Source organism: Aethalodelphis obliquidens, unplaced genomic scaffold (assembly GCF_003676395.1).
Source record: "Aethalodelphis obliquidens isolate GAN/ISIS:26980383/991018 unplaced genomic scaffold, ASM367639v1 scaffold21, whole genome shotgun sequence".
Taxonomy (NCBI): domain Eukaryota; kingdom Metazoa; phylum Chordata; class Mammalia; order Artiodactyla; family Delphinidae; genus Aethalodelphis; species Aethalodelphis obliquidens.
In genome coordinates this window covers 15397070-15415344 of record NW_020837965.1, presented here as the reverse complement: position 1 = coordinate 15415344, position 18275 = coordinate 15397070, and the positions used below count along the sequence as shown (strand labels likewise).

At 44.0% G+C, this 18275-nt stretch overlaps 1 protein-coding gene and 1 non-coding gene across 11 annotated transcripts in view; both read left to right on the top strand.

The window, feature by feature from the left end:
- Positions 1-18275, top strand: part of TTC7B (tetratricopeptide repeat domain 7B) — a 237889-nt gene that overhangs the window by 75944 nt on the left and 143670 nt on the right. The window contains exon 1 of one of the 10 annotated variants that reach the window (XM_027120330.1): positions 17345-17559. The exons of 8 other annotated variants lie outside the window; for them this stretch is intronic. Coding sequence is in view for 1 of the 2 variants with exons in the window: in XM_027120328.1 (XP_026976129.1) it covers positions 17495-17559 (65 nt within the window). In the remaining variant the exon portion in view is untranslated. Of the gene's footprint in view, positions 1-17344; positions 17560-18275 lie in introns of those variants that run through there. One more of the 10 variants, XM_027120328.1, reaches the window with a different exon arrangement.
- On the top strand, positions 5348-5476 carry LOC113627849 (small nucleolar RNA SNORA11). The gene has a single exon (XR_003435765.1). It is a non-coding gene; the product is annotated as a small nucleolar RNA SNORA11 (small nucleolar RNA).

Below are 18275 nucleotides of genomic sequence, written 5' to 3'. Positions count from 1 at the left end.
AGAAATACACTTAAATATGTTCAGCCTTTTAGTTGCCAAGCCCGTGAACTTGGGTCTCTTTCAGAAAGAACCTGACGCCAGGACCAGCTCCTGGGCCGCTCTGATCCCTTAGATCCCTCTTCTGTTTACCAAGTACTTTTATTTCATCGTTGATCCTCATGGCGTTATATCTTCCACACCCACCACCGCCCTTGGGGTTGGCGGTGTAAACAGCATCGCCTCTATTACACGCACGGTGACCTGGCTGCCGGGCTTCTGACCTCAGTCCTTTCAGTGCTGCCCCCACTGCAGGGGAAATGCTGTGTGCAGGGCCTTGGCTCAACCTTCAAACCGTGGCCTTGTCCACCATCCAGCCTCACTTGTGAGGGAGCGCTTGACCCCGGGATGAGACATTGCCGGGGGATGGTCCCCAGCCTCCACGAATTGGTGTTTTCTCATCACACTTTTCCTCATGTCTCATCTACAGCCTGTCACAAATCATATGTTTCTTCTTCTCTCCTCCTCCCCCTGCCCCTCTCCCCGCTCCTTTCCTCCCCCTCTCTTTCCTGCCTCACCCCCTTCCCCTCCCTCTCCTTGTTGTCCCCTCACTCCCCCTTCTCCCCTGTCCCCTGGGAGGGAGAGAGCACCTGTCATCATCCCAGCCCCAGTGTCCTTGGGCGTGGTCTGGCCTGGCACACACCCACGTCGATTTCACGGGGGTTTCTCTCATCCCTCTGGGTGGCAGCAGCAGGCCTGCTGTGGATGAGAAAACCGTCCTGCTGAGGCTGTGCAGAGGGTGGAGGCAGAGCGCGTTAGCCGCAGAGGGCCAGGGCTACTGCCTCTGAGCTTTTCGAATTTCCTCACCCACGGTAGGCACTCGGATGAGGGGAAGCAAGGGCGCTGGAGCCAGAGGACCGGATAAGGGACCAGCCCTTCTCCTCGCTGGGTGTCCGTTTCTTTATCTGTAAAATAGTGCCAGAACCAGAGAGCTGCGTGTGGCGCAAATAAGAGAACGCATGTGGAAGCATCTGGTGCAGCGTCAGGCAAACAGGCAGGGGGAAACTGTAACTTCCAGTGATGACGATGCCCGGCTGGCTTTCCAGCTGGAAGTGGGACCACAGGAAGGTCGGGCTCCAGCTGAAGTGGACGTTCTCGAAGCAGGCGTCACTCATTTCACTGCAGAGCCTCACACAGCAGAGTTTTCAAGGAAGGGCCCTCGTTTATGACTGCTGGTGTGAGCCAGCTCTGCTCGAGATGCGTAACAATTAGCTTGGGTAACCCCTAATCACCGAGGGCCACCCCAGTGTTTCAGAGAAAGGAGGCGGGGCCGCCTGGTGTGAGGCACTAGCACTGGGTGTTCTGGGCAGTGTGCAGAGAAACAGCCTCAGCCTTCTGAGACGTGTTGCCCGTCCCTGAGTCCTTGAGGCCACAATGCCAGAGAAGCTTGGGTCTGCGAGGCCACTTATTTACTCCACGTTATTTTAGGGGTATTGAACTATATCTTACAAACAAAGGGTAGCCAAGGACATTTCAAGGAGCTTTGCTTCTTGCTCCAGCATGTCAGGTGTACTGGGTAAGCCAAATGGATTGTAGTGTGTGTTGCCCCTGGTTCTGAATTGGTTTTAATTCAAGGAGGGCGGGGATAAATTCAAGCAAGAAGGCAAATGAGCGTCAGTGTCTGGGAAGTGTACCCGCTGGGTCGTCCTCTTTCCTAGGGTGCATCACGGAGTTCGGTGTGGGAGATCCTCGGAGAAGGTAGGAAGTCAGGCAATATGGTCAGACTCTGGGCTGCCCCCCACGTGCCTGCAGCCAGGCCAGGGAATAAAGTGGGATGGAGGGCTTTTTGGAGTTGTGTTATTACAGTCAGTCAGCACTATGCGTTTGTTGGCTTTAAATAGACCTCTAATTAGCACCATGCATTGACTTCTCAAAGCTTTTAAACTTCCCCAGTCATCTTGTTGACCTTTGCAACTGTTCAGCCCTGCTCAGTGTAGCTTGGAATTAGAGGGCAGGAAGAAGGGCCATGAGGCCTGCGGCGTCCCATGGGCTGCCGAGGTTCCTGGGTTTATGGCCTCAGAGAAACAGTAGCAGCAGACGGGCTCCCACAGGCCCTGTTGGGGGCGGGAGGGAGGGGGAGGGAGAGGGCTTGGCTCGATGCACTGGCCTCCCCAGGCACTGGAGCGACTTGGCCTTGTCCTCTGCATTCTTGCCTTCAGTACGTCTTCCTTCTGGCGGTGATAGAAGTGGTTGTTTTTTCAACTGCCCCCTGCTTTTTACATTAGGAGTCAAATGCAAGGAACATGAGAAAATTCAGACACATTTCCAGTAAGCGTTTCGTATGTCTTAACTTTTGGTACATGACATTTCTCGAGAGATTCAGAGAGTAGAAAGAAATGAGCCTGCACTGTGGGAGATAGTAGGAGAAAAGAAAAAGGGTAAGATGTGAAAATAAGTAAATTATAGGTGACAGTATGGTTGTTTAAAAGAGTAAACAATGCAAGAACACCTAATAATCACTGTAACTGAGCTGAGGTTTCCAGGCCCATTCATTCATTCAGTAAAGTACTTATTCATCCATTTAGTGAGGACTAATTGCATAGTAGCCAGGCCCTGTCCTAGCACTGGGGCTCTAATGCGGAAAAGAACGACAAAGTCCCTGACCTCCTAGAACTTCATCTCAGGGAACTAACTAAAAGAAGCAGTCTCAGGATAGTCTGTACATGTGTGACAGGGGAAGTCCAGGTTGCCAGAAAGCCAAATAAGGAGGCTGCCTGTTGAGACGGCGGAAGATTTGGGAAGGGGAGTAAAGCTTTGGAGAAGCGGGACTGAAATGATGTAGGTGCACAGATTGGGGAGAGTCAGGGGTGCTTTCCAACTAGTTGGTAGAAACCTGGGGTTAGAACTGTACTCAGTATTGTATATATTCTGCAGGGTATGAGGAGACCACTCTGGTTGGAGCAGAGGTTTATACAGTAATGTATGTGTTTCTATATAAACCTCCCAGCACAGGACCTGGCATGCAGTAGGTTGGGTCAGTTATCCAACATAGTTCTGCTATGTGCCGGTACTGTGCTTGGTACTGAATTGGGGAATATAAGACACATAGTCCGGGTTCTCAGGGGGGATACAGCCTAGTGAGAGAGAAGATAATAAACAAGTAAACCAATGTTTATAATTACAAATCGTAATAAATGCTAGGAAACAAATGGGTGCAGCAAATAACAGAGGGCACCTGCTTAGGTAGGGTGGTCAGGCCAGGCCTCCTGAGGAAGTGACATGAGACCAAGACTTGAAGGATGAGAAGGAAGTAAGCGTGCCACAAGGAGGAGAAAGAGTGCTGCAAGCAGAGGGCCCGCCACGTGTAAGGTCTTGACCCAGGGAAGTTTGATGTGTTTAGGAACCTGAAAAGAGCCCAGTGTGGCTGCAGCAGAGTTGGAAGGGGGAGAGTCACAGACTCTCCTGGTTTGGCTTACCCTGAAAAGGCAGATCTACTGTGGTGGCGTACAATGGGAGAGTAGCGATCGTCCAAAGAAAAATCCCCAAGTCACCAAAACAAAGGCGAGGTGACAGTGGTGGGCAAGGCATTAGATGCTCACCTCAAAGATGACAGTGGGGCTTCCCTGGTGGCGCAGTGGTTGAGAGTCCGCCTGCCGATGCAGGGGACACGGGTTCGTGCCCCGGTCCGGGAGGATCCCACGTGCCGCGGAGCGGCTGGGCCCGTGAGCCATGGCCGCTGAGCCTGCACATCCGGAGCCTGTGCTCCGCAACGGGAGAGGCCACAACAGTGAGAGGCCAGCGTACCGCAAAAAAAAAAAAAGATGACAGTGGTCGTAGGGACCAAGACAAGTGGATGGATTGGAGATGTATGGTAGAACTGCTGTTCGTTGATGTGTGATCCCAACTGGTGTGGGGACTAGGTGATGAATTGGATTTGGGGGGGAGCGGGAAGGGGAACAGAGGAATCAGGAATGACTCCCCAGTTGCAGTCGGAGCAACTGGTTAGATGGAGTGGGGACAAGGGGAGGACCAGATTCGGAAAAGGGGAAATCAGAGATTTGCCTTTGGATGTGTATCATTTGAGAGCCTGTGAGATCTCCAAGTGGCAGTGTCGACTAGCAGGATAGATGAGCACAGGGGAGGTTGAACCTTGAGTTATAAGTTGGGAGTCTCAGCATATTGATTATATTTAAAGCCCTGGACTGGATGGGCTGAGAGGGACAGACCGTAAAGAGAGAAGCAAAGCCCAGGACCCAACAGGAAACCTGCAAGAGTTGGAGTTGGGCCAAGGAGGAGGAGCCCATAGGGGAGCTGCCCGAGGTAAGAGGGACCACGAGGGTGTGTCCTCGTAGAAGCCTAAGGTGCCTGAAGAGGAGGAAGGGCTCACCTGATGATGCTGAGGTGTTAATAAGGGTAAATACCAAAGCACTGGATTCGATAATATGGAAAGCCTTTGTGACCTTGAAAGGACTTTTGGTGGACGGTCAGAGCACAAGCTAGACTGGGGAAAGAGCGGCACGAATGAAGTGGTGGCGTCAGATGTGGGTCACTTTAAATAAATGTTATTTCCGTTCCCATTTCCTTTTCCAAGTTAGGGTTCTCGCTGGAAGGATGGATGGTGGAGAGATGGTGGAAGACTGAAAACCAGGCTAAGATGCAGGGAATTTATTCTTCAGGTGTGGAGAAGGATGGGGTATCAGGAAGGGCCAAGGCTAGGGTAGTTCATTTGGCAGGAGTCTAGTGCCAGCAGAATCATGCCCACCATATCAGTTGGACTTGGTTCATTTTACTTGGTTTTCAGCCATAGGCTACGTTCTGATCTCAGCAAGAACCATGTATGTATTGGACTGAGAGAAAGATGGGGTGATGGAGGGAGTCGGGGGGGGAGTCCATGTAAGTGGGCTACTTCCTTTATTCACAACAGCTTCAGGAGGGAAGTTTACGGACCAGTGTGAGTCCTGCAGCCTGGTCAGCCAGGACCACCTCGGTGATGCCACTTGTCATTCAAGCAGTCCTGGGTCTGGAAGACTTTGGGTCAACCTAGCGAACTGTGCTAAGCACTTCCCATGAGTCATTTCAGTAATAAGGAAAATTTTCATAATAGTTGAGCTGAAGGTCGGGTATAGAATCTGAAAATCCTGGAGTCCAAATGGTTAGAGCATGTTTTTAAAAATCACTGCCCTTTGTAGCTGAGGACTCTGAGATCCAGAGGAATCACATTCAATGATCATTTAATAAGTATTTATCAAGAACCTCAAGAGGTTATTTACTAGTGCCAAACGCTGTTCTAAGTGAACAGGTCAGACCCAGTCACTGCCTTGCTGGGGTTTACATTTTGCTCAGGGAGACTGTCAGTACACAAGGCAGTGCTGGGGTGTGCTCAGAGCAGGAGCCCGAAGAAATGGCTCCTCTGTTTATAACACACCCGACAGGCATCTGGGTTCATTGTGACAAGGGACACAAAACTTGTAGCCTTCCTATGAACAAATACCCTACACATGTCCTCCTGCACCTCCAGGTGGCCGCTGAGCAGGACCAGTGGGACAGGGCTCCATGCTGGAAGAAAAGCCACAGTGTTTAGCGGGGGAGTTTGCCGCCTAGAGCCTGTGGAGGACCATGAGTGGTCTATAGACTTAAAGGCTTTGACCCTCTCTTTTCAAGGAAAAAAAAAGATCCCATTTATATGCTATTCTAGAAAAGACCAAACAGTGGAGACAATAAAAAGATCAATGGTTGCCAGGAGTTTGGGAGAGAGGGGAGATGAATACACAGCACATAGAAGTTTTTTAGAGCAGTGAAAATACTTTGTGTGCCATTATAATGATAGATAGATGTCACTATACTTTTGTCCAAACCCATGGAATGTGCAACACTATTCACTTCCTTAGAGTGAACCCTAAGGTGAACTGTGGACTTCGGGAAATTTCTGTACCTTCCTATCAATTTTGTTGTAAACCTAAAACTGCTAAAAAAAAAAAAAAAAAAAGAAAGAAAAGAAAGAAAAAGAAGAGAATTAAACAAGGCAGTGAGACTTATTCAGGGTCACACAGCTAGTTGGTGGCCTGTGCCTCCCCCTGCTGACACCCAGCCCAGTTTTCTCAGCGCTCGCACAGAATGACCCCGCCCAGTTAGTGTTCTCTTCTTGAAGATGGAGCTCTGGGCAGCAGAGCCGCAAGGAATACATTAGGCTGAGAAAATAAGGACTTTTAAAGCCAGTCTAGTTGTAATCGTTTATGGAATAAAAAGCGTCAGCCAAGTCTCCTCTGTTTTGTTTCAGTGTAGACTAGGTCTGGCTCATCCCTTAATGCCATCAAAACTTTAGTATGAAAACAAAGGAGTCTTTGTCAGTTTTAATTATGAAATTCCAGGACCACTTTCCGTGATACATTTCAGGGAATGAATTATGGGGGACGGGTAGTTGCTTTCTGCGCTGCATAAGCGCGAGCACCCACAGCGTGTTCGAGGCCTGCGCCATCAAAGCGTTATCCGCGTTCAGCAAGGTGGGTGCATCCATGTTGGCCTGTCCTGTCTTCAGCAGAAGAACGGGGTAGGTCATCTGAGGCTTCCAGAGTACAAGGCGGGGTAGGGTGGGAGCACGGGGCGTGGGGAGGGGACCGGTGAACTAACTAGCAGTTACTCGCATCTCACAAAGGCCCCTCTCCGGACGGTTTCTCCCAGCTGTAGGCTGCCTCCTTCAGCCTCCATTCAGAGTTGGAATTCCCTGAAAGATGAACTGGTACCGGAGATTATTCCAGCTCTTCACCCTGGGTTTGTCCGGGATAGTGATTTTCTATTTTAATGGAGGCAGGAGGGAAGGGGGAGGTTCTTTGTTTATTCATTCACTTATTTGTTCATCCAGCAAACATTTATGTGCTAGGAGCTGGGGTTGAGACAGCAAACGATCCCAGTGGATTCTCTAGTCCAACAGGAAGATAAATAACTACAAGTAGGCTTACACCTTAGGAAAGGAGAAGAAGGCAATACTACCTCTTTAAATTCAGCCTTTCACTTTGCACGTTTTCCCCAAAAGAGATGGTTATATAACAGCTGTGGCTAAAACATCAAAATTAACTTTATTTTTTTGATATTTCCCAATAATTCTTGATACGACCGGAGATTGACCCTGGAATTTTCTTTTATGGAGGGCAATATTTGCAGGCCGACTCTTGGGTCATGCTCTGGACAGGAGTATCCTCAGTGAGCATACACAGCAGGAACATAACAGTGCGGTGTGAGGACTACTGCCCAACTCTGTTTAGTTTCAGACGATTTGTTCCAACATTCACTTGTTCTGCCAGTGTTTATTCAGCTGCTGCTCCTGCCAGATGTTCTCCAGGTGCTGGGGGTGAAATGGTGAGCAGCCAGACGTGCTTCTTGCTTTCAGAGAGAAACCAGGTCCTTATATTCCTGGGTGTATAACTACACCCCGAGATGGGGCTCAGGCGGCAAGGTACCCATTTCTGTGAGAGGCCATTTGAAAATGAAGTTGACCTGGAGCTGGTGGTTAGGGGAGGTTTCCCGAGCAAGTGACTGAGCAGAGCCTGCAGATGAATCAGTGAAGAGGAGCTAATTCACAAAGGCAAGGTGGACTGGGAAGGGCGCTTGTGCTGGTTAGACCTGAAAGGATCCTGAATAGGCATCAAAGGCATCTGGTCCAACCAACCCATCCTTTTTCTCTGCTCTGTTTTTCTCAGTATTTAACGGGCATCAAATGTACTACGAACAGTGCTTACCAGGGATCTTCTTAGGTTCAGTTAAGCATTCCGACCCCTTTCACTGGCCACACTTGGCCATCTGTGGAGACAGATCTGGAACAGAACCGTAAGTTGCCAACCAGGCAGTGTCAAGGGTTTCTCTCCTATGTGAGCTGTGCTCTTGGCAGTCATCTGGCCACCCAGGAGCTGTCCTCTTTGCCCCTCCCTCATCCTGTGACAGCTCACATGCTAGAGAGTGAGCTTCACGTGGAGTAGGGATGGGGTCTGCCCCGGCTTAACATCTCCCTGAGGGATATGCTCAGTCGAAAGTCATCACATTCAAGGAAGCCCAAAGCGGCGTTGTCCCCGTCAGATATTTATAGTTCCTTCCAGTCCAGATGCAAGTTATCAGTCAGAGGTCATTCTTAATATAAACAATGTTGCCTCGTAACATAATTGACATTCTAGCTTTATTAGGTTTCCAGGGAAACAGAACTAGAAAGTTAACCTAAGGTCAGATTCTCAAGCAGGAGAGGAAAGGAATTTGCTAACCCTTTGCCCACATTGTGTTTTTTTCCCCTTATCTAATCTGTTTATTGTCTGTCTCCCATCACTGGCATATAAGTTCCAGGAATTTTTATCTGTTTGGTTTGGGGAGGGATCTGTACCTTGAGAGTATCTGGTATACAGGTGTACGTGAATGAATGAGTGAGTGAGTGAATGAACTTATGTTCGGCCGAGATGGCTGTGGCTCACAGATGCCTGACAGTCGTGTGTTTTCTTTAAAATGAGTTCGCGCAGCATGTATGTACTGCCAGCTAAGCGTGCAAGCAGTGTGCTAGGTGCCGGGACGTGAGGGAGAGAAAGACGGGCCTCCTGGAAGTGACCGCTCCTGCTGCTGTTTACGGGGAGTTGCGCTCTGACCGTCCAGCTCTTCCCGCAGATGATGTCCTTCTGTTGGAAGAGGGTGAAGGGGGCCAGGCATCAAGTGGTTTCCTTGACCTCAGTAAGAGATAATACGTTTTCTGGGAAGGTCATAGGGACTTCTGCTGTCTGCCTTATCTCTGAGACTGTTTCCAATAACGGTGGCTTTATTATAAGACACCCCCCAAGCAGGCCTGATAGACTCTTTCTTTTCCGAGAAGCTCCTAGCTTGGTGGAAAATTGGTGCTTGTAGCCCTCCTTGCTTAAGCCTGGCGTGTACACATCTGGATGGGGTTCTAGCGTTCCCACAGCAGGAAAGAGAATTATCATTTTCCACGGTTTAGTGTTGAGAACATTTGCTCCCAGAGCCTCCCAGACCCGCATTTTTTTTCAAGTATGTAGCGCTTTGAGTTGAAGCCTCACAGGCTGAAGTTGGACACAGAAGCCTGAGAGCCTGTTTAAGCATGGCCTTTGTAGGCAGCCCCTCAAGGGCAGGCCATTGAAATGACACATGTGTGTCGGGAAGGAGGAATTCACGTCCCGTCTGGTCAAGGAGGAAGCCAGATTTTACCCTCTCTGAGCCTGTCAGACTGTGGAGAGCTTTCTCGGTAATTTAGTGACGTCTGTGCCACAGAGCCGGTCCAGATGTATCTGCCCGGGAAGCGGGGTGGATGGGCAGGAGGGTGCTGGGAAGGCACGCAGCATTCCTGTTCTTGGCCAGAGCAAATCTCATCAACCTGTTCTTCCCCTTCCCTGGTTTAGGTGTCAAATGTGTTAATATTTTATATGAGGGCAGGGTGCAGGGGGTGGAGGCCCCAGCTCTTTTCAAGGGATATTTCCTACCTATTTCTTTTTAAGTCATCATTTTTCTCTCCATACTTTTTTTTTTTTTTGCAGAGGTATTTTTAGTCAGCTCTTAGAGAGAGTTGCAGAGAGGTTGAGTTAAAGCCCAGAAAATGACTGAGACATCTTTGGAAAATTTATGACTTTTCTTAGGAAATGCTAGAACCTTCTATTGAAAGTGAGGGGGCCATAAATTTTCTTACAAACACCTGCCTTTATATTTTTATATAGCAATGTCTGCCATAGATCTGTACACCAATAAGGATATCTGCAATATGATTGTATGTTCTCATAGCAAAATCCTGCATTAAATTGTAAGATTTTTAAAAATTAATGAATTGCTTTTTTCAATTGACATTTGATTTTTCCACCTTCCTCTCTATTTGAGGTTTGAATTTTTACTTTTTATTCACAGGTGACTTTGGTGGTGATTCTCTAGGCCCGGCACAGACATACTGTACCTTTTTGTTCAGTTAGCTCTTCCTTCTGTATCTTCTCTTTGCTGGCAGGTGCTTGGTTGATGGTTATGGGAGCTGGTTCTCCTTTGACTCTCCCTGGCAAATTAGCATCAGAAGCAGCAATCTCTGCATGTTGGAAACAAGCAGTTAAAATACCAGGAAGAATCTGATGTTGTGTTTCTTCTGAAGAATACTCAGAAAAACTCATTAGCCAGACTTGGTAAAACCTCTGAATTACAGATTTTTTTAAAGATGCAATTATACTGCTTTCAAGTACGTTTTGAGCTAGTTAAAAAAAAGAAGATATTGCCATCTCAACTCCATGTATGTTTATTGAGAGCCTGCTGGGCACCAGTCACTAGGATAAGCTCTGGGATATGAAATGAATAAAAAATGTTCTCTGAGCTCATGGGGAAGACAACAAATAATTATAACACCTGGTGAAAAGCACTATAAAGAAAAGATGGGCTGCTGGGGAGAAGGAGAGGGAGGGGAGGAAGGAGGAACAAGCACTTGCCTGGGTGCGTTCATCAAGTTCGTTAGAAGAACTGACATTTGAACTTGGTCTTTGAGGGAGGGGTGAGATTTCCCCATCTCAGGGAGGCCTGGGGGGGCAGGGATGGCAGTCCTGGTTGAATGCTAGAGCTACCAGGCCAGACACACTTTATGCACTCTTGGCAGGCAGCACTGTCTAGTGGTTAAAAACCATTGACTCTGGATCCACCTGCCTGGGTTTGAATCCTCCCCCTTACAAGCGCGGTGACCTTGGCAAGTTACTTAACCTCTCTGTGTTTCACTTTCCTCATATGTAAACTGGGGATAATAATAGTACCTGCTTCATAGTGTTGTTAGGCAGATTAAGTGCGTTAGTAATTATTGTGTGTTTGGACAGTGTCTGGCACATGGTAAGTTTGATAAATAAATTAATAAAACCCTGCAGAGTGAAGGGTTTGTCAGCTCCCTAGAAGAAAAGGTAAGAATCAGCAGCTAAGAAGTCTGGGAAGATGATAACAACAGTGGCAGTATAGTTTTGGGATCTTCTCATATCCTGTCATTAAAAAAGACACAGTAACCGGACAGCAAAACCAAAAACCCGTGCACAACATTTACAGTGGAACTAGATGACAAGGTGTACTCACGAACACCAAAGTACAAGCTAATGGCGACAGACTACCAACAGCTAGAGACAAGCATGTTATTTGCATCTGTGTGGGAGAAAGCAGAAGGAAGCAATGGGGGAATCCCAGGGGCCTGAGGACAGGAGACCCGAAAATAGCCCTCAAGACTCCTGGAAAGCTTGTCTGGCCAATTTGAGATTAGCTGCTGTAAATGAGAGGGTTTTGCCAAGTAAGGTCTAAGGGACTGGAGCAGTCTGGCCCCTGTGAAGACTTGAAACCGACCCACTAGGGCTTTTTGCTGGGACTGGACCCCACAATGAGGAGAATGCTGAAAGTGGAATGAAAACTGACCAAGTGACACAAGAGACAAAAGAACGATCAGGTAGAGATAAAAGTGAAGGACGGGGAGGTAGCCAGGAACTATCATAAAGCAAGATGCTACTATTATTTTTTAGCGGCTTTGTTCAGGTATAATTTATATATCAAAAATTCACCTGTTGTAAATATTACAGTTCAATTGTTTTAAATAAACTTACGGAAGCATTGCAGTCATTGGCACAATTCAGCGTTAGAACATTCCATCACCCTAAAAGTTCTTCATGCCTATTTGTAATCAGTCCCCACTCCTACCCCCAGCTCCAGACAACCACTTATCTGCTCTATAGATTTGCCTTTTCCAGAAATGTCACATAAATGGGATCATAGAATATGTCGTCCTTTGTGTCTTGCTTCTTTCTCTTAGAATAATGTGTTTGAGGTTTACCCACGTTGTTGAATATATCAGTAATCACTCCTTTGTATTGCTAAATAGTTTTTCCATTGTTTATCCGTTTACCAGTTGATGAACATTTGGATCATTTCCACTCTGGGGCTATTATGAATAATGCTGCTATGATCACTCATGGACAAATCTTTCTGTAGACATATGTTTTCATTTTCCTTAGATAGATTCATCAGAGTGGAATTGATGGGTCATAAGTTTATGTTTAACTTTTAAGAAACTGCTAAGCTGTTTTCCTGAGTGACTGTACCATTTTACCTTCCTAGCAGCAGTGTATGAGAGCTCCAGCTTCTTTCCATTCTCTTCAACATTTAGTGTTGGCAGTTTTGAAATTAAAGCCAGTCTGGTGGGTTTGTAGTGGTATCTCGTGATTTTAATTTGCATTTCCCTAATGATTAATGATGTTCAGCTGTTTTGCATGTGCCTATTAGCTATTATATCTTCTTTGGTGAAACGTCTTCAAATCTTTTGCCCTGTTTTCAATTGGATTGTCTTCTTATTATCAAGTTGTAAGAGTTCCTTATATATTCTGGGTACAGGTCCTTTATCAGATATATAATTTGCAGATATTTTCTGCCAGTCTGTGGCAGGTATTCATTTTTTTTAATTATGTCATTCAGAGAGGAAAAGTTAATTTTGATGAAGTCCAACTTAACCAATTTTTCTTTTTATGGATCGTCCTTTTGGTGTCATAGCTGAGAAATTTTGGCCCAATCTAAGACCACAAAGTTTTTCTCCTGTGTTTTATTGCAGCAGTTTTATAGTTTTAACTTTTACACGTAGGCCTCTAATCTATTTTGAGTTAATATTTGTGTATGGTGTGATGTAAGAGTCTAAGTTAATTTCTTTTTTTTTGCATTTAGATATCCAGTTGTCTAAGCACCATTTGTTGAAAAGTCAACTCTTTTCCCATTAAATTGCCTTGACACTTTAGCAGAATAATTAATTAATTGAGCATAAATATAAAGGTTTATTTCTGGGGTCTCTATTTTGTGTCGTTGATTTATATGTCTATTCTTAAGCCAATAGCACACTGTCTTGAATATGTAGCTGTATTGCAAGTTTTGAAATTAGGTAGTGTAAGTCCTCTAATTTTGTTCTTTTTCAAAATTATTTTGGCTATTCTCAGTCTTTGATATTTCCATATGAATTTTAGACTGAGCTTGTCAATTTCTACAAAAAAAAAAAAATGCCTGCCAGGATTTGAATAAGGCTGGCAGTGAATCTCTAGATCAATTTAGGGAGAATTGCCACATTAACAATAGTGAATCTTCCAATCCATTGTCTCTTCTTTTATGTAGATCCTCTTTAATTTCTCTCAAAATCTTTTTGCAGTTTTTATTACACAGGTTTTGAATTTTTTGTTAAATTTGTTCCTAAGTAGTTTATTCATTTTATGTTATTGTGAATGAAATTGTTTTTAAAATTTTATTTTTAGATTATTCTTTGCTTATATATATATATATATATATATATATACATATATATACTATTGATTTTTATATATAGATGCTGTATCTTGCAACTTTGCTGAACTTGTTAACTAGTTCTTATAATTTTTAATAGATCGATTACTTAGGATTTTTACATATGGGATCATGTCATCTGTGAATAAAAACAGTTTTACTTCCTCCTTTCCAAACCGTATGTCTTTTATTTCTACCGTCACCTTATTGCACTGCCCCGAATCTTCAATACAATGTTGAATAGAAGTGGTGAGAGCAGACCTCTTTATCTTACTCCTGCCCGATCTTAGGGAGAAAGCATGCAGTCTTTCACCATTAAGTAAGATGTTAGCTGTAGGTTTTTCATAGATACCTCTTTGTCTCTAGTAATATTTCTTCACTTAAAGTCTGCCTTATCTGATATTAATATAGCCACTCCAGCCATCTTGTGGTTACTGTTTACATAGTGTATCTTTTTCATCCTTTTGCTTTCAACCTATTTGTATCTTTGAATTAAAACACCTTTCTTGTATATCTCTTGCAGATAGCGGATAGTTGGAGCTTGCTTTTTTTATCCAGTATAAAAAAAATTGCCTTTTGATTGGAATATTTAACTCATTCACATGTAATGTAACTACTGACATGATTAGATCTACATCTGCCATTTTGCTCTTTGTTTTCTGTATGTCTCATGTCTTTTTTATTCTTTGTTCCTCCCTATGGCCCTCTTTTGTGTTAAACAAATACCTTTCAGCATTACATTTTAATTCCTCTGTTGATTTTTTACCTGTATTTTTTGAAAATTTCTATGGTGGTTCCTCTATGAATTATAAAACATATCTTAAATTATCAATCCATTTCAGTAAAATATGCAGGTTGGCTCTAATATAGCTTTATTTCCTCCCTCCTTTTGCTACTAATGTCTCTATATGTTATAAACACAACAGTGCAATATAATAATTATTTCCTCATACAATCCTATTTTTAATATAAATGAAAAGAAGAAAAGAGTTTAAAATATATTTAAACTATATTTAACCACATATTTATATTTCTAGTACTCTTACTAATTTACTCCTGTGGTTTCAAATTACCTTCTGTTGTCATTTCCTTGTAGTCTGAAGGACTTCCTTTAAAATTTTGTATTGGGCATGTCTGATAGATATGAATTCTCCCACTTTTTGTTTATCTGGGAGTGTCTTTATTTTGCCATCATTTTTGAGTGACAATTTTACGCCATGTAGAATTCTTGGTGATTTTTTTTTTTTCTCTCATCACTTCGAGTATATCTTCCCCTATGTTTGATGAGAAGTCACTATTAATCTTAACTGTTGTTCCCCTCTATGTGATTAATTATTTTTCTGTTGTTACTTTCAAGATTTGTTTTTCCGCAGTTTTATCATTATGTGTCTCTGTTTTTCTTCAGCCTTTTTTTTTTCTCTGTTCTTTGGATTGGATGATTTTTATTCATTTATCTTAAGTTCAGTGATTTTTTAGCTATTTCAAAGCTGCTATTGAGCCCATTTAGGGAATTTTTAATTTTAGTTATACTTTTTAACTCCAAAATCCCCACTTGGTTAATTTTTATAGTTTCTATTTCTCTGTTGAGATTCCCTATTTGCTGACTTGCTATTTTCTTTTAATCTTTAAACGTAGTTTCTATTAATTCTTTGATCATACTTATAATAGGTACTTTGAAGTCTTTGCTAAATCCAACACGTAGGCTCACTCAGAGTGAGTTTATATTGACTACTCTTTTTTTTTTAAAGTATAGGTCATGCTTCCCTATTTCTTTGATTGTCTCATAACAGATATAGTACAACCATAAACTAAAAAATGAAAGGAGAATGCTGATAGCATATGCAGAAAATAAGATTTTTAGCTTTTCAGTAATTATAATGATGGTGATATGATTTGATATTGTGAAATGTTTTTGTGTAACAAAATAGAGCAGCTTAATAGTCATGGAATGTTCTACTTCTCTTATCCCCCATGTCCTTGAGAACCAGGATTCTTGGTGTGGGAGAAAGGCAAAATAGATTTAAGATAGAAGGAATCAAGGAAAAACTCTGTAGTCCTGAATTTGTTTTTTTCTAATTTAATTTTTTTAAAGTATAGTTGATTTACAATGTTGTGCCCATCTCTGCTGTATAGCAAAGTGACTCAGTTATACGCATATAGACATTCTTTTTTTTTTTTTGCGGTACGCGGGCCTCTCACTGTTGTGGCCTGTCCCACTGCGGAGCACAGGCTCCAGACGCGCAGGCTCAGCGGCCATGGCTCACGGGCGCAGCCGCTCTGCGGCATGTGGTATCTTCCCGGACCGGGGCACGAACTTGTGTCCCCTGCATCGGCAGGTGGACTCTCAATCACTGTGCCACCAGGGAAGCCCCAACATTCTTTTTTTTTAAATATTCTTCTCCATTATGGTTTATCACAGGATATTGAATGTAGTTCCTTATGCTGTACTGAAGGACCTTGTTGTTTATCCATCCTATGTATAATAGTTTACATCTGCTAATCCCACACTCCCAGTCCTGTCCTCCCCTACCCCTCTCCCCCATGGCAACCACAAGTCTGTTCTCTGTGTCTGTGAGTCTGTTTCTGTTTTGTAGACAGGTTAATTTGTGCCTTATTTTATTTTATTTTATTATTGGAGTATAATTACTTTATAATTGTGCCATATTTTAGATTCCACATATAACTGATATCATATGGTATATCTTTTTCTGACCTACTTCACTTAGTATCATAATCTCTAGTTGCATCCATGTTACTGCAAATGGCATTATTGCATTCTTTTTTATAGCTGAGTAGTATTCCATTGTATATATATGTACCACATCTTCCTTATCCATTTGTCTATCGATGGACATTTAGGTATTTTCCATCACTTGGCTATTGTGAAATAGTGCTGCTATGAACATAGGGGTGCATGTATCTTTTTGAATTATAGGTTTGTCCCGGTATATGCTCAGGAGTGGGATTGCTGGATCATATGGTAATTCTATTTTTAGTTTTCTGAGGAACCTCCACCTGTTCTCCATAGTGACTGTACCAACTTATAGTCCCACCAACAGTGTAGGAGGGTTCCCTTTTCTCCATACCCTTTCCAGCATTTGTTATTTGTAATGTAGTCTTCAATTTGAATGACTGAATTGGAAATATCAGTATGAAATCATTAGGTATCTGTGTGTGTGTGTGTCTGTATGTGTATTTGTGTGTGCGTGTGTGTAGATATACACATATATGTTTGTGTGTGTGTGTGTGTGTGTGTGTGAGAGAGAGAGAGAGAGAGAGAGAGAGAGGAGGTCCTTTAAATAAGTCCTTCAGAGAGACAAGGAGAGGAGAGGAGGTTTGGCTCAGTGACTGACCCAGTAGCAATGACCGTCCCTAGTGCCTAGGTTGTGATCTTGAAGTATCATTTTCCAATTTAAAAAACCTCATTCAGTTCTGGGGTAGGAAATAAATAAGACAAGCCTATAAAATCTCTACATATCAGATAGCAAGAGAACTATCAAAGATTTCTAGGGCTATGTTTTCTAACATGGAATTCAGGCCATATATGGGACAATTTAAATTTCAAGAAGGATAAAAATTGCAATAGTCTCATCAAATATGTTTAAATTCATGAGTTCTAATTCAGTATCTAACAAAGTAGACAGAAAGAAAGAATCAAATGTTTTTCCTCCATTTACTGTATGAACTGGAAAACCAAATATTAGATGAAGGGAAACACCTCCCTATAAAATTATTCCAGCTAGTAAGTGAAAATGCAGTGAGAGAATTAGAATGTCACCATTTTGTAACTCCCAGTGAATTAACGTATCTAACCATCAAGCATCAAGGGCAGCTAACAGCAGAAAAAGAGCGACAGCTGGACCCAATGTGCCTCCTGATGGAAGAACACACGACTGGCAAAGTCTTGCAAAGGGATTGAACCTGAATGGGTGAAGCCTCAAAATCTAGCTCCCAAATGCAAGAAATACAGGGAAAGGAGGACTATATCCAACTGCATGACTCTGTGGTTTTCCTGTCGAACTGCATGACTGTGTGGTTTTCCAGCCAATGGGAATCTCTACAGGTCAAGCAGTTCAGATTCTTTAACTGATTAATTGTAAGGAAAAGAAAGAGGTAGAAAGGGAACCTGTAGATTAACCGAGATTTTAAAGACTCATCAAGTAAGAAAAAAAAAAATGGGCAAGTGCAGGGATGTATACTTGAGTGATTGAGCTGTAAGGAGTGGAATGAGGCCATGACTAGGAAAGTCAGGGGGGCAGTTACTGTGGTTGGATGGAGAGGCCTGTTAACTGGGATGGGGTGAGTGACAACGATTCTTTTTTTAAACTTGGGTGATAGTTACAAGTGTTTTTGCCTTGTAATAATTTCTCAAGCGATATATTTGTTTTATGTGGCTTTCTGTGTCTATTTTTTATATAACAAAAAGTTAAAAAAAATAGTTGGGGTGGATAGAAGGACACCGAGCAGGGGCAGGGGAAGGATCCCTGCACTGGGGATCCCGGTCCTGGCTCCGCTGCCCGCTCAGCGCTGTTGGGCAGGCCTCTCCCATTCCATCTCTGGGACTCAGTTTCCCTCTCTGTCAGTTGAGGGTAACGAGTCCTGTCTGCTCACTAGGTTGGTGGGAGAACCATCTGGAACAATGGGCTGGGGGTGGCGTGGGACCAGCTCATGTCACTTCAGAAGAAGTCGATGATGGCGAACATTTACTGAGCAGTGACTGTGGCCTCATGTGATCCTGACAGCAGCCCTGTGACTAGCAGGTGTGTAGCTGGTCTTACCCTGGAAGACCCCGTCTCTGTCCTGAAGCAGCTGAAAGTCTCTTTTTCTTTAAAAATATTTATTTTAGGGCTTCCCTGGTGGTGCAGTGGTTGAGGGTCCGCCTGCTGATGCAGGGGACACGGGTTCGTGCCCTGGTCCGGGAAGATCCCGCATGCCGCGGAGCGGCTGGGCCCGTGAGCCATGGCCGCTGAGCCTGCGCGTCCGGAGCCTGTGCTCCGCAATGGGAGAGGCCACGA